Source organism: Chenopodium quinoa, unplaced genomic scaffold (genome assembly GCF_001683475.1).
Source record: "Chenopodium quinoa cultivar QQ74 unplaced genomic scaffold, ASM168347v1, whole genome shotgun sequence".
Taxonomy (NCBI): Eukaryota; Viridiplantae; Streptophyta; class Magnoliopsida; order Caryophyllales; family Amaranthaceae; genus Chenopodium; species Chenopodium quinoa.
Window position 1 is genome coordinate 341357 of NW_018745413.1, and position 15908 is coordinate 357264.

Here is a 15908-nt window from a genome sequence, read left to right on the forward strand (position 1 = left end):
TTGATTTTGGGATAGGCAAATAACGACTCGTTTATTCCTCTATCAAGGCTACACACCTATCGTATGTAAGTGGATTTTCAAGTTGAAAACCGACAAAGATGGAAATGTATTCATTTACAAAGCTAGATTGGTAGCAAAAGGTTATAAACAAGTTCATGGTATTTATTACGATGAAACCTTTTCTCCAGTCGCAATGCTTAAATCCGTTCGGATCCTCCTAGCGATTGTTGCATATTACAATTATGAAATATGGCAGATGGACGTTAAAACCGCCTTCCTAAATGGTATTTTGGAAGAAACTGTGTATATTAAATAGGATGAAGGTTTTGTCGACCAAAACAACGCTGGAAAGGTATGCAAGCTTAAGAAATCCATTTATAGATTAAAGCAAGCAAGTAGAAGTTGGAATCTGCGATTGTATGAAGCCATTAGTGAGTTTAGTTTCATCAAGAATCCAGATGAGTCTTGTGTTTACAAGAAGGTCAGTGGGAGTGACATCGCCTTCCTAATCTTATATGTCGATGACATTTTTCTCATTGGAAACAGCATTCCATTGTTAGAGTCTATAAAGGCTTGGCTTGGAAAATGTTTTTCAATGAAAGACTTGGGAGAGGCTCAGTACATACTAGGCATCAAGATATATAGGGATAGATTAAAAAGGATGATAGGATTGAGTCAAAGTACTTATATTGATAAGGTACTAACTCGATTTTGCATGGAAGGATCCAAGAGAGGCCACCTACCCATGTCGCATGGCATAACCCTAAGCAAGAAGCAGTGTCCAAAGACACTTGATGGGCGAGAAAGGATGAATCAGATTCCATATATATGCTTCGCTTATTGGATCGATCATGTATGCCATGATATATAATAGGCCAGATGTGTCGTATCCCTTGAGCATTACGAGCCGATACCAATCAGATCCAAGAGCGGCGCATTGGACTGCGGCCAAAAATATCCTAAAGTACCTGAAAAGGAACAAGGATAAATTCCTGGTCTATGGTGTCAGAGATGAATTAGTCGTTGAGGGTTATACCGATGCAAGATTCCAGACAGATAGAGACAACTTCAAGTCACAGTCTAGGTACATATTCTGTCTCAATATACGAGCGTTTAGTTGGAAGAGTGCTAAGCAAAGCACAACTGCATGTTCTACAAATGAAGCTGAATACTTGCAGCATCTGAGGCAGCTAAGGAGGCAGTTTGGATTCGCAAGTTCACTGGTGAACTTGGTGTTGTACCCTCCATCGAGGGACCAATAGATTTCTATTGTGATAAAAATGGAGCTATTGCTCAAGCTAGAGAGCCGAGAGAACATCATAAGGTCAAACATGTCAAGCGGCAGTTTCACATGATTCGAGAATGGAAATCAGAAGGTGAAATCAGAATTTTTAAAGTTGGAACAGATGACAATGTAGCTGATCCACTAACTAAACCTTTGCCTCAAGTGAAGCACAACAAGCACGTTGAGGCAATGCGAATCAGGAACATTGGACATTGGCTTTGATTTCCTTATTTTAGTGTTTTAATTAATTTTGGACAATTTCAATGTAAAGCACTAAGATGAACCATTCAGTTCTTGGAGTAATTAAATTTTTCACGCAATTTAAATCACTCCGTTGACAATATAATTGTGGTTTAGAATTAATTAACGAGTCCATTCGATTTTTGGAATATTCAACATAGGGTATCAAAACCAGTCTTGTAAGGAAACACCTATTAAGTGAACGTTGAATATTATAATCGAAAATTATCCCTAATCGAGGACATTTAAACGATGGACGATTAATGACCAGTTGAGATTAGTGTGCAGTTATATTTGTAGCACCGTTTCATGTGCTACATGTACATGATTGTCATGAATCATTTGCACATGTATTGGTTTAGAACCATATTGGATCGACCTATGAGAATACTTTAAGAGATTAAAAATCGTTATAAGTATACTTCTCATTATTGCTATCAAAACCTTTTTCCTTGACCATGAGTATTGTGAGCTTTCTTGTTTGAGTACTAGTCCGCTTTGATGATTGTCAAACGTCTACCGTAATAGGAGATTATAACGGCATCACTCGGGCAACTAGGTTCTCTTAGTAAGAGAAGCTACATTACAAGACTGGAAATGTCCCCCTACTAAAATAGGGAAGATGTCTTTGTTGTTTACAAGGCCTCTCGTAGAGTGAGACTGTAAAAATGCATGGTCGTGCTTGGATGGATTTTAGAAATCATCTGTTTATTGACAGTCGGACTCAGAATCGAGAAACACTTTTGGACGTAATAAGGGTGACAAAATAATCTTACCTTATAGTTCATGAAGAGGCATTAAGCGACATAGGAAAAGGGCTATACACTAAAAGCAAACTTGTCCGGAAGGACAAGTGGGAGATTGAAAGGAATAGTGTCCTTTGAACAAGTGTATTATTCTGATAGTGGGTTCAGAATTATTAGAAAGCTACTATATTCAGTAAGGTCAAGTGATCGGAATGCCTAAGTAGAGGCCGCTTTCGATCAGTAATATTAATGCATAATTAATATAACAGCTTAATCTTGACTGAACCCTTCGGGTTACACCCAAGCAATCAATGAGCCAAAGCGACGAATTAATTCGGAAGCAATTAATGAGTCAACCGAGTAATATTTATTTAGGTGTCGGAATTTCGAGCTTAGAGCGTCGAAATCGAGCGTCGGAAGTCGAGTCGAAAATAATTGTAGACGAGACGTGCAAATAGTAATCAATCAACATAATTCCCAAAATACCCCTAGCATCAGAGTGCCATGAGTAATCCGAGTGCTAGGGGCATAATGCATAGCATGGTGGCTATCATGCGCACCAAGCCTAGCCTTGGTTGGCTGGTGCGTGCTAGCGCACCATTGCTAGCAGCCAAGGACCAGCCTCGGCATATAAGGGCACAAGCTGCAATAGCCCGCACTCGGAATGCGCGGCATGCTAGCAGCGAGCAGCAACAGCCGAACTCGGAGTTTTACCATCACCTACAAAACGGGATTTATGCCTCTCAAAATCACCGTTAGACTTGACTTTATGAGTAAAAATCCACATAGAACGAATAACATTCACATTAGGTGGACGGGGCACCAACTCCCACATCTTATTTTTAATAAGAGCACTATATTCATCATCCGTGGCCATTTTCCAATTAGGATCACGTAAAGTCGTGACCGGATTACGAGGTAAAGGAGACCTCGTGACAACAACATTGGAAAAATACTTTTTATTAGGCTTAACAATGCCATTTTGACTTCGAGTTACTATGGTTGGCTTTTGGACTAGAATATGGGAAGGAGTAGGTGAAGTAGGGCCGTGTTGTATCTGGGTCGAGGGATAGAGAAGAGGTGAGGCAGTATGTGGGCTGGTAGGTGAGGGAGGCCCATGCGCCTCATGGGAACCCATGGTAGAAACGAAAGGGGAGGGAGTGGGTGATTGGAGCTGGGCCGCAGGTGAGAGTTAGGGGGAATTGTGTTGGGCCGTAGGTGAGGGTGGAGGAGAATAAGGTTGGGCCGGAGGTGTCTACTCACTAGTTTGGGTTAATTGGTGAATAACCAAAGGATGCAATCCATCCCCTAAAAAAAATACGAGGCAGAAGTTTGAGTATGAAGTTTAGAAAAGGGGTACACATTCTCATCAAACAATACATGACGGCAAATAATGATTTTATTAGATGATAAATCAAAACACTTGTAGCCACGATGATTAGAAGGAAAACCCAAAAATACACAAGGAGTAGACCTTGGTTGTAATTTATTGATAGTGGTAGAAGGAATAAGAGGTTAGCATAAACACCCAAAAACCCGTAAGTGTGAGTAAGAAGGAACCTGTTGATAAAGGATCTCTAAAGGTGACTTATTACCCAACAACTTACTTGTAAGAATATTAAGGAGGTATGTAGCCATTTGCAAAGCATGATGCCAAAAAGATGGCGGTAGGGATGCATGAGCAAGAAGAGTTCTAGTGACATTGTTAATAGTTCTAATTTTTCATTCGGCTTTCCCATTTTGAGAAGTAGTATGGGGGCAAGAGAGACGAAAAGATAGGCCATTGCGTTTGCAAAATTCCCAAAAAGGACCATTATCAAACTCCCTCCCATTATCACATTGAATATTTTTGACATTTCGTTCAAATTGGGTGTGGATATGGGCTTTAAAAGCTAGAAAAGTGTCATAAACATCTGATTTCTTGGCTATAGGAAAAGTCCATAAATAATTCGAAAAATCATCCAATAACACAATGTAGTAACGATGGCCAATAGAAATTAAAATAGGAGATGTCCACAAGTAACTATGAATAATATCAAATGGAACAAGAGTAGTAGAAGTAGATGGAGAAAAAGGCAATTTAACATGTTTTCCATAAACACAAGAATCACAAATTCTAGAACTAGAATGTTTATTTCAATCAATTCTTTTATTATGCGTAAGAACATCTAAGATAGGAGCACCCGGATGTCCCAATTGATCATGACAAAGCGGCAAAAGTAGAATGAGAAGCTTTATTTGTGGTAAAAGGATAAAGGTCCCCATGGCTATCACATCTCATGATTGGCTTCCCCGTCCGAAAATCCTTCACAGAAAACCTAACAGGATCAAACTCAACTTTCACTGAATTAACAGTGTTGAATTTTCAAACATAAATTAGATTTTTGATGAGTTTAGGAGCATATAGAACATTCTTTAAAGTAAAGGGAGTAGTAGGGGAAGACAATTTAGTGTGACCATAACCAAGTATAGGAATAGTATGACCATTAACAACAACAATGCCATTATTAGGATGAGTGATCAAATTAAAATAAGACGAGAAATTACTGAGAGAGGAGGTCATATGAGAGGTATCTCCAGTGTCCATGTACCACGCCGGATCAGGTTGAGAAAGAGTCATAGTGTGCATGGCGGACTCGATGTCAGTTGGAGCATATGAAGAACCATAGGAACCGGGCTGCCCCTGAGTTGAAGCGGCATAGGCCTGCTGAATTTGTTGTGGGCGTGGGCCCAAGATACCAGGCTGTTGCCTTGGTGAAAAGCTGGGCCTAGCCCAATGCTGAGTGAGGTAAGGACATGGTGGTACGGCGCACCCTTGAGGCATCCACCCCATGGGGGATACAGTTGCTGCCAGAACTAGGACGAAGGCTGCTGTCCACCTGAACCTCGAGGCACACCACTGGAACCACCACCGGAACCCTGACCGCTCTTGCCACCATCGGAGTCGCGTCCGGAACCACCTCCAGAATTTTTGCAGTTGCCGGAATTCTCTTCCTTTTTCTGATTTTTCCCTTTCGATTGGCCATGAGAAGCGAAATCAAACTGAGAATTATCAGATGATGCAGCAACCATAGCCGAGTCCGACCCTGTTGAAGCGTTCTTGGCCATGCCGGCCTCCTCTAAAGTGAGTATGGATCGCGCTTGATAAAACGCGGGTAAGGGATTGCTCTGCCTAATAAGCGCACCCACACAACTGTACGCTTTCGTAAGGCCCCCAACTAACTGAATAACCATTCGACTGTCAGACACCACTGCACCTACATTCTTGAGTTAATCCGCAAGAGACTTTAAACGCTGGAAATAGGCCGAGAAATTTGGAAAGTCCTCTAAAGTTGTGGTTAAAAACTCCTGCTCAAGAGCAACAGCCCTAGAATGTTGATTGTCTTAAAATAGGTCACGTAACCGATTCCATATGTCCATTGCTGTTGCATCAGGTTCGATGACAGTGTTGATGAGGTCAGTCGAGATAGTACCATAGAGCCACGATAAAACCGCAAAATCAAGGGTCCACCATAGTTCCTGTTCCTCCTCAGTAGATGGAATTTTCTCCTTGCCTTTGGCAGGGGGAATGATATGGTGAAGGACCCGATGAGATTTTGCGTGGAGTTTGAGCAACTCCGCCCACGTTGAGTATTGCACATTCTCCATTTCTAGGGTAATGGGAATGGTGCTCTTAATGTTAGGGACGAGAGGAGCCGGATGAAGGGGAGACTTAGAATCACCCATGGTGAAGAACAGAGAAGAGATGAGAAGAAGAAGATAAAGAACAAAACGTGAGCAAGGTAATTAGCCGGAAAACAGCGGAAGAGATGAAGAAAATCGTGCCCTAGGAAACTGATACCATGAAAGAGTTTATGGAATGTTTTCCTCGAGGGATTTCATTTACTGCCTTCCCATTATATACAAGTTAGGCGCATCGTGCTAGCCATAATACAAGGCACATATCTAGGAAACTAATTACAATCATATCAATCTAAATATACGCTTAGCTAAAATACAATAATAGAATATATTTACATATATATCTTAACAAATTCAAAGAACCCGAAATCAAGGTGATTGACGCCGGTCCAAAGGTGGTGCCAACGGTGCGATAAAACGGAGGTGGAAGCGGCGGTATTGGTTGAGAGGAATCAAAGAATTTCGGTTAGGATTGCGTCGGGAAGTAAACTCAAATGGTCTTCTCCGTCATTGGTTAAGGTCCTACAGAGTATTTTTTGCTGGTTTTCGGCCATTTTTTCCGTGGTTTTGCAATGGTGATTCGAGTACTAAAAGTGTAAGAATATGAGGGGATTTGGAAAATGTATGAATTTTCAACTAAATTAAATTCAAATTTCAGATGTATGATTTTTTAGTGGATTGCTAAATACAACCAACAAAATTTATTATACCACCAACCTTTCAAGTAAAGGGACAACATTTCTCTTACTAAAATCTTCCTCATATTCTTTTTCTAATTTTATTCAAAATTTCCATCCACCGCTTTTAAAACAACCACATCAACCACCACCAATAACACCACTGGTACCACCCACACCACCATGTCGACCACTACAACCCACAACCACCACGTCAATTACAACTATCTACACCAGACTAATAATAATAATAACAATTAATCATTAAAATTATCTACAGAAATAACAATAAAATTAATTATAATTATTTTGTAATAATAATAACAATTAATTAGAATAAGTTAAATACTACCTGCATTAACAGTTATTTGCAACATTTACCAAAAACAGGTGCCAACTATTATTTGCAACAAAACTATTTTTTTCTTAATATAGTAACTTTTTTATGATAAAATGACCAAAATACCCTCATTTAAAAATTATTAACACATAATAGTACACATAATTACAAATTATTATAACTCTAATCTAACTCAATTATCTAAACTATTATCCCAAAAAAAATTTGATTCATCCCTAATTTCATCTACCCACCGTCTCTCTCCTCCATCTTCTTCCTTCTTCATTTCTCATTTTCTTCTTCATTTCTCATCCCTTATTTCTACTTATTTTGTGGGTGGTTTCAGTAGATCTAGTTTGTGTGTGGGTTTCGTTAGATCTGGTAGGTGGTTATTTCGTGGGTGCTGGTGATTCGTGGGTGTTGGTGGTTCGTAGGTGGGTATTAATAGGTCGTGTGTGGGTGTTGTTGGTGGCTCCTGGGTGTTAGGTGGCTTTTGTGGGTGGTTTGTGGCTTGCTGTTTCGTGGGATTAGGTGGTTCGCAGGTGGTTGTTTCATGGGTTTTGGTGGTTCGCAGGTGGCTATTTTGTGGGGGGGTTTGGTTTTTGGGTTTCAAATTTGGTGGTTTTTGGGTGGTTTTCGTGGTTCTCAGGTGAATTTTAGTGGTTTCTGGGTGGTTTCGGCGATTTGTGGGTGGTGGTTCATGGGTTTTGGGTGGCATGGGAGGTGGTTCTGGGTGGCATGTCGTGGTGGTTTAGATGGTTCTGGTTTAATTGCAATTTTTTTTAATAAATTTGGTTATTAATTAATTACATGTCCATAACTTTTAATAATCATGTTTATAAGTTTTCCCTAGGAGTCCGCGCAGACCCCTTTTGTTGCAAATAACTGTTAACGGAGGTAGTAAAAAAAAGTTATTGGCTGTTAAACAACGCTCAGAACTGGTTGGCCGCCACCGGTAACCGACGGTCAAAATCGATTGACAAGTGCGGTCAATCGGTTTTGACCGTCGGTTACCGGTGGCGGTCAACCGGTTTGACCACTGGTTATCAGCTATCAGAATTATTTAAAAAAAAAAAAAAACTTAAATTCAAAACAAAAATCTAATCGGTAAACTTACCTCCTTCCCCGGATTTCCAGCTAGGGGTGTTCATAAATCGGTTCGGACCGAAAAAATGGACCGGACCACCCCGGACCAACCGAATTAATCGATCCGATCTTCGGGCCTTGAAATTCATTTTTCTGATCTTCGGTCCGGTCTGGTCCAATTAAAATCCTATAAAAACCGGTTTTGGACCGGACTATTTTTTTTATTAAAAAAATGCGTGAAACCTTAAGTAATGGTTTAAATTATCCTCAATAATCTTAGAAAACTTTAACCTTATAAGTTTTTTTTGTACTTAACATACAAAAGTAGACTTAAAAATAGACGTAAAAATATAGTTTTTCCTTTACTATTTTTCGTGTTTTCCATAACTTTATTAAAAATTTAGTATTATTTTAAAAAAAACTTCTTAAAGCGGTCTGGTCCAGGTTTTGGACAGATTCTTTTAGTCCAATCCGGGTTCGGACCCTTCTTAATCGGTTCGTTTTCGGTTCTTAAAATTCTAATTTTCGGTCTTCGGTCCAATCCGGATCGGTCCGGTCTGGTCTTGGATCGATGAACAACCCTATTTCCAGCCATGCCGTCACCGTCAACCACCCGACACCGATGTTTGTTCGCGTTGCCTCCTCTTGAACGCCGCCGACTAGTACGCTGGTTGTCTCTGTTGTGGTGGTGGCGGTGGTTGTATTTGGGGATCTTGGGGGGTAATTGATGTGAGAAAAAAAAGAAAGAGGAGAAAGGTGGGTTTGGGTTTAGTATTTTAGTAAGGGCAATAAAGACATTTCGCTTGAAATGTTGGCAGTTTTGATAATTTTTGTTGGTTTTTAACATCTATCGGCTAGTATATATATCTTACCTTTCTTAAATAATCTTTTTTATAAGAACTTACGGAGCATTATGGTTTTCTGAAATAAGATTAAGGGCTTGTTTAATTCACCCTATATTTTTCTTATTTGATCCGATCTATTCTAATTTGATTTGACCTGATTTGATTGTTAGATTTGACTAAACTTTGACTTTATGTGCATGACAATCTATATATAAAAATAATTATTAAGTGAGTCTTGTTTGATTTGTAATAATGTGTATTCTACGACAAATACAAAGCCTTAAATGAGAATTAAAAGGATGTTTTTTATTAGACAAATAATATCGAAATTTATTATTATTTCAATGGAAAGGAAGAGATGGAAAAGGTGAGGAAATACAAGATATAAAGGAAAATATAAATACCAAGCGAAAACAAAACAAACCGTATTATATTAAGACACGATTTGAGTCCAAATGTCTAAAAAGTAAAAAATTAGGACATGATTTTTTAGTGTGTCAAGATGTATTGTCACGTATTCAACACCATATCCGGAAGTAATATAACATGAAAACACTAGCCAGTAGCATGTAATAGATACTTTAGAGTAAAATGAGGAGAATGGAAAGTCGACTAGAAGCCAGCAAGTTCTGTTTCCTTCCAATCTTGTTCAATTCATTCACCATCTTCTGTATCCAATTATGGAACTTCCTTTCTCCCTTTTCGACTCGAAATTGTTTCTGTTGAAAATTAAAACAACACATAAAAAGTAATATAGCAAGCACTTTGAATTGTGTTTCATCTAACATAGAACAAAGTGTTGTAGTTATGATACTAACCTAGATAAGGAACTCGATTCTCCCTGACTGCCGTTTCTTATCTGAATTCCAGCTAACCTGCTTGACAAAGATTCTGCAGGATCGATTTCAGTCTCGAGTACTGCTGCTGTCATTGCTCTATCAAGATCTTTATCCTCGTCAGCATTGTAATAACATCCTCGCATTTTGGCATTAATCACAAGCTGCTTCCACACACATCCACTTTTAGTTAAGGTAGCTCCATTCCCTACTACCCATAGACAGTACCTACAATATCAAAAACCATCAACAAAACACTCAAAACAGAAATTTTCAAAGTAAAACATAATAACTCTAGCCTGCTTAACAACTACCTTGCTCTCGTTAGAGCTACATTTGTCCTTTGATGATTCGACAAGAAGCCAACCGATCCTTTCCCATTGCTTCGAACACTTGAGATTATAATTACGTCCTCCTCTCCGCCTTGAAATCCATCAACTGAACGAACACTCACTAAGAAACCGCTGTCCTTGTAACTGTCATACCGCATTCCTATTTTTTCTTGAATCAGACCAACTTGACCCTTGTAAGGTGAAATTACTCCCACACTTACTTTTTTCCCTGTGTTACAATACTCTTCACAATAACACATTGTGAAAATCCAAATTTTTGTTTATGTTATTGAAGTCATATTTAAATACTAAATAGTTAGTACTTAGTAGGCTCACCCTTGAAGAGCTTTACAACAATCTGACACACAACTGCTGCCTCTACTAGATTTCTGGGGCTATGGCCTTTGTCGAAATTTTCGTTTCCTCTAGATACATTGATGAAAGAATAAGTTCCATAAATTTTTTCTTGAAGAAAGTTTTTACAGTAACTTATTTCTTTCACATTTGGACCATCTGTAATCTGATTTCCATAGAACTCTTCATTCGGAAACAAACTTATGGACGGATGCATCCGGTATTGAATCTTAAGAAGATGCTTCTTTTTCCCTAAAGTTGCTAATCTTTTGAACAAGCTCCGTCCAAAATCAGCATTTTCAGCAACCTTAAAAAAGATTTAAAGAATAAGTTAACCAAGAAATAATAATAATCAGTAATACTATACAAGACTAATTTCAGACCTTGCTTTGAACCATTGCTGGAAGCTGTTTATCATCGCCTATCAAAATGGCGTTCTTGAGACCGGGAATCTGTAAGGGAATCAAGGATTCACATTCTTTAATCTGCGCGGCTTCATCAATGACTAACAATTCCACTGGTTCCATGCCTTCAGTTTGCATTTTAGCAGAACTCGAGGCAGTACAGAAGATTAAATGAGCGTTTTTTAAACAAAAATCCTTGATTGTTTGTATGTCAGAATAAGCTAATATTGGAACAGAGAAATACTCAGGAAGGGACTTGAGAATTTGAACAAACTCGTTCCTCTTCATCGTCAACTTATGGTTATGACCAATTTTTTCTCTTGCATCTCGAAGAATATTAAAAAGTTCAATCAGGCTAATCATGCTCTTTACTGCATCCAATGAAATAAACGATGTTGGTAGATGGGTGTAAAGATTCTTCATTAAGAACGCTAAACGTTCTCCTACATAAAAGAACCTCTGCTTCACAAACTCTTCATACGACAACAGATTGTCATAAGATCTATACTTCTGATCCTTGGAGTTCTTGTTGCTTCGTTTCATTGATTGATCAATTACTTCTGACCAGTGCTTTCTTCTGTCATCCCTCTTCAACCCCTTACATTTTGCACTATCTCTTTCGCTGCTATCATCACTGTCATCGTCGCTCTCATCCTCCTCCTCATCATCATCGAGAACAGTTCTGTCCCGCAAGTATTTTTGGTATTGCTCTTCAGGCTCTTCAAGTAAAGATATCATTGAATCTAAAGTATGCTTCCAACCATTTATAGGAGAAAGGCATTTAGACAGAACTTCTGCTCGATAATCTAAAAACACATTTAACAGCTCATCATGTTCATCTACCTTCATTCGCTCACTATTACCAAAAAGAACAACATCACCCAAGCCATAAGTATCATACTTCAGAGACTGTGAGAGTATGTCCATCAGCCTTTTCGCGACTTGCAGAACTGCAATGTTGGTCGGAGCACAGGCTAATGTCCTGCATTTCAACCTGAAAAGTAAAAATAAAAGCGAAGCAACTGTTTTTGTTTTCCCTGTCCCTGGAGGACCCCATATGAGCTTCACATTGTCTTTCTTGTGTGAGCATTTTCTCATCAGAATACTGCTAAAAACAGCAGTTTTCTGTGACTCGTCTAACTTGAAAGAATCGATTGCCTCCCGTATACTTGGATTCACACTGCTAAAGTTACCACCAGACACGCATATAGTGCAATCCTCACCTGCCTGTAACCACAGACAAGACCGTAGAAAAAGAAATTCAATCACTATCAGTACTAATGTAACAAATGCCATTTTAACTTTTGAGTGCAGGCCATTAGGCCAATATTCATAATTACAGATGACTTGAAAATTTTCGAGTTAATGATAATGTCGAAAATCATTATCATGATTAACAAAAATTGCCCTGAGAGCAAGTTTTTTCTTCTTTTCAGATACCATGTACTAAATCTAAATGAAATTTGTGATATCACATCCACAATTAACTCTTAAAGTAACGAAATATTGCAACTTATTCATAACAGATAGAGAAATATTGTTCCTTACATGAGAGTTAGGTTGAAGAACTTTAAGAAGTAGGTTCATGCTCACACCAATAGGATCAGGATGAAGTGCTTTCCAAATCCTCGTATTTGTTATCAAGTTGATCAAGTAAGTCGCGAAAACTCTTACACCCATATGACGCTTAGGTAACAATTCCGAACCACCAAGTTCCTTTGATGAGAGAATTCGAGTCATGTCAGAACCATCCTCCATCGTCGCAACCATGGCAACAACAGAGGTATGTCCAGGCCTATTCAAATCTTCAATCCTTCTTGGCTTAATATTCGAAAGAACAATGATGTCCCCTGGCTCTGGCTCATAATGTCCTCCATTGTTCTTGAAATCAGTAAACTTTTTAGTCAAAATGTTGTAATAAAACTCCTTAGGAGGCTTATAATCTTTAGATAACTCGATACTTGATATCTCACAAGCAGGGGCATTGCCAACAGATTCCATTCCTGAGCATAAACTCGCTCGAGTTTCCTCCACAAGTGGGGTTTTGAACGCATTTGTATACTGAGTAGTTGATGAAAACACCTTTGGAATACGTTTCACCTGTTCATGATCATAATTTTTCAAATGATCTGTTAATATGCACATAAAAAAGTATTTGTTTTTCACTAGGTATTGCCGTATTGCAATTAAAAAAGCAAAATTGAGACTACTACTACATGATCTCCAACTCAAAACATATTATTAACGGCTTATTTGGCATTATTTTTTGTTTTCAGTTTTCACTTTTTCAGAAAACAAAAAAATCAAAAATATGAAATAAGAACAAAGTGTTTTCACTTTTTGTGTTGTCAATTTTCAAAATTATCATGAGTAAAATAAATTTGACTAACTTTTTTATTCATTATATGACATATTATAACATATGATTTTGAAATAGAAAAAAAAAAATCAAAAAACTGAAAACTATAATGATGCCAAACGAACAAGTTTGCATTTAACACAATATGCCTCTTCATGGTCGCCATTAATTATACTATTGTTGATATTGTTATATGTTTTATTCCTCCAAAATGCTTGAGTATCAATCTTAAACCAAAACATATAGATTGCAAATTAATATATAATCGAACATAAACACTGTCAAAGAAACTGGAATTAATCAAAATGTCACACAACTGACGCAAGAGTACAAGACAAATAGTAATCAGGGACGAATTTTTTAAACCCGTATTTTAAATTTCCTAGATCCGTCATTAGACATTTAGACCTATATAATAAAAAGTGCACACGGAGTATACCAATAACTTGTATAATGATTTTTTGAATTAGTCAATTAGAGGATATGATGGAGTAGAAATGTAGAATGGTACCTTATCCTTGTACAAATCCTTGTTAAGCACGTCTCGAAAAGACCAAGAAAACACCAAATCTAGTAACCCTGTGCTAGCCCCTTCACATTTATTTTGGCTATTAGACTTCTCCATTGCCAAATGCATGTAGATGACCAAATTCTGCTTCCACGAAAATTAATGTGTCAAAATTTCCAATGACTATAAACAAATAGAAACTAACCTCAGAATTGAAACAAGAATGATTTGCAACAAGTGTTAAAGAAAAAGTTACGTTGGTACGACTGTACGAGGTTGACGTTGACTTGGAGTAAACTCTTAGTCAATAAGCAAAATAATGTTCCTACAAAGCAGATTAAAAAATATAAATCTATCATAAAAAATAAGATTATGCTTTAGACATTAAAGAAGAAAAGCAAAGGCACTTGTGAATAACTTACATGCTAGGTAAAGACTGAAAATGTAGATGAAGATGCTTTAGATTAATTTGTGATTAACTTTGATTTATAATTCTATAACTTTTTATAGGTAAAAGTGAAAGTGAATGGTTATAATAATTACATTAGCAGCGGAAGTTTAAGAGGTTTATGGAAAACCAACTGGACTTTGAGTACGTATATAATGCATGCAATGTAATTAAGTTTTTTATTAGTACGGAGTACTCCGTATTAATTTTCATTGGTAATACTATATACTTTTTTTTTTTTTTTTTTTTTTTTTTTTTTAAGTTTCAGCCATATCTTTCTTTTGGCCTTTTGGGTCTTGGTGGACATAGCACAATTGGATCAAGTTAGATCCCTTTTTACTTATAACTAACAACATCATGTTTAATTTTCATTTCAGTTAAATCCTTGATTTATCCATCTAAATAAAAGTTGGAAAGAAAAAAATTCTCATTAAATTTCAAAAATTAAAAAATAGTCCACCTTTACCGCATAGTTAAATACGTGGCAGACTCAGGCGATCAGCCTGATTGACAAAACTTCGTCAATCAGTAGCTGTTGTGGGACATACACTGTCCTTTATACCATTATTATATTGTGATGTACGGATTTTAGTAACGGTGGGATTATGGACGTTAGTTACTTTAAAGTAACGGTGTCAACGAACTGAAAATTTAACGGTTAAGTAATATGCTTTTATTTTATTTTTATTTTTTAAAAAAGTGTTTGTCTTTGATCGCCAATTTCAACTCAGGTAGCCATCTTCACCAAAATCACCCACAGTTCGAAAGTTGATCCAGCAACACAAGTTCACTTGACAACTCTTAATCCCAAGTAATTTAAATTCAGTATTTGTAGTTTTGCTAAAATATAGAGAGAATTTGATAAATTGAATAAACTCAATCACTTGAATTACAATCATGATGGCCATGGCCAATAAATAATACATCGTTCCCAAACCCGATAGAATTAGGAAATAGTCAAAGATATCAAAAATATATTATGCTAGGCATAAAATATATACTAAGCATAAAATATGGAAACTAAATATATCCTAATAATTTCCCAAAATATATCCAAAATATATCCTTCAAAATATATCCTCCAATACCCCCCCTCAAGTTGGAGCATGGAGATTGTAAATGCCCAACTTGGAAAGAAGGTGATCAAACTGAGACTTCCCAAGCGCCTTAGTGAAAATATCTGCAAGTTGCTCCTTAGTGGAGACATAGGAAGGAGCAATTAAGCCCTCTGTAATAGCATCACGAACAATGTGACAATCAATCTCAATGTGTTTTGTACGTTCATGAAAAACTGGATTTCAAGCTATATGTAAAGCAAATTGATTATCACAAAATAACTTGATCGCCTTAGGGTGTTGGACACCCAAACTCAAAAGCAATGCCTTCAACCATTTCAACTCATGTGTGGTTGAAGCCATGCACCGATACTCAGCCTCAGAAGAAGAGAAAGATACCGTGGGTTGCTTCTTGGTTTTCCACGAAATAGGAGTTTTACCAAGAAAAACTAGCCAACCAGTCAACGAACGACGGGTAAGAGGACACGCCGCCCAATCTGAATCACACCAACCCTGCAAAATCAGGTCACTATCTGCACTTAACAAAATACCCTGGAGTACCCTTTAAATAACGAACCACCCTGAGAGCTGCTTCCCAATGCTCAATCTGAGGTTCGTGCATAAACTGAGAAAGAATATGAATCGAATATGCCAAATCTGGTCTAGTCACCGAGAGATAAATCAACCGCCCTACTAGTCTACGATAAGACTC

At 37.6% G+C, this 15908-nt stretch overlaps 2 protein-coding genes across 2 annotated transcripts; both read right to left on the bottom strand.

The window, feature by feature from the left end:
- Positions 1 to 5127: 5127 nt before the first annotated feature.
- Positions 5128 to 5505, bottom strand: LOC110713399 (endoglucanase 1-like). Its single transcript, XM_021891852.1, has one exon. The coding sequence runs from the start codon at positions 5503 to 5505 to the stop codon at positions 5128 to 5130; it is 378 nt and encodes a 125-aa protein (XP_021747544.1).
- A 3805-nt stretch (positions 5506 to 9310) lies between these two features.
- On the bottom strand, positions 9311 to 13950 carry LOC110713450 (helicase sen1-like). Its single transcript, XM_021891896.1, has 7 exons — positions 13697 to 13950; positions 12375 to 12926; positions 10806 to 12053; positions 10405 to 10729; positions 10051 to 10312; positions 9719 to 9964; positions 9311 to 9619 (listed from the first exon to the last, which is right to left on the bottom strand). Exons 1-7 carry the CDS (start codon positions 13820 to 13822, stop codon positions 9559 to 9561), a joined length of 2820 nt encoding a protein of 939 aa, XP_021747588.1. The 5' UTR covers positions 13823 to 13950; the 3' UTR covers positions 9311 to 9558.
- Between the last annotated feature and the right edge of the window lie 1958 nt (positions 13951 to 15908).

Bases quoted from the DNA above. Each gene is read 5' to 3' on its own strand.
- LOC110713399 (XM_021891852.1), bottom strand. From the start codon at position 5,505: ATGGTTATTCAGTTAGTTGGGGGCCTTACGAAAGCGTACAGTTGTGTG.
- LOC110713450 (XM_021891896.1), bottom strand. From the start codon at position 13,822: ATGCATTTGGCAATGGAGAAGTCTAATAGCCAAAATAAATGTGAAGGG. The intron at 12,054-12,374 runs GTAAGGAACAAT...CTGTGGTTACAG, and splicing joins TTCTTCAACCTAACTCTCAT to GCAGGTGAGGATTGCACTAT. The intron at 9,965-10,050 runs GTAGTTGTTAAG...TTGATATTGTAG, and splicing joins GTAGCTCTAACGAGAGCAAG to GTACTGTCTATGGGTAGTAG.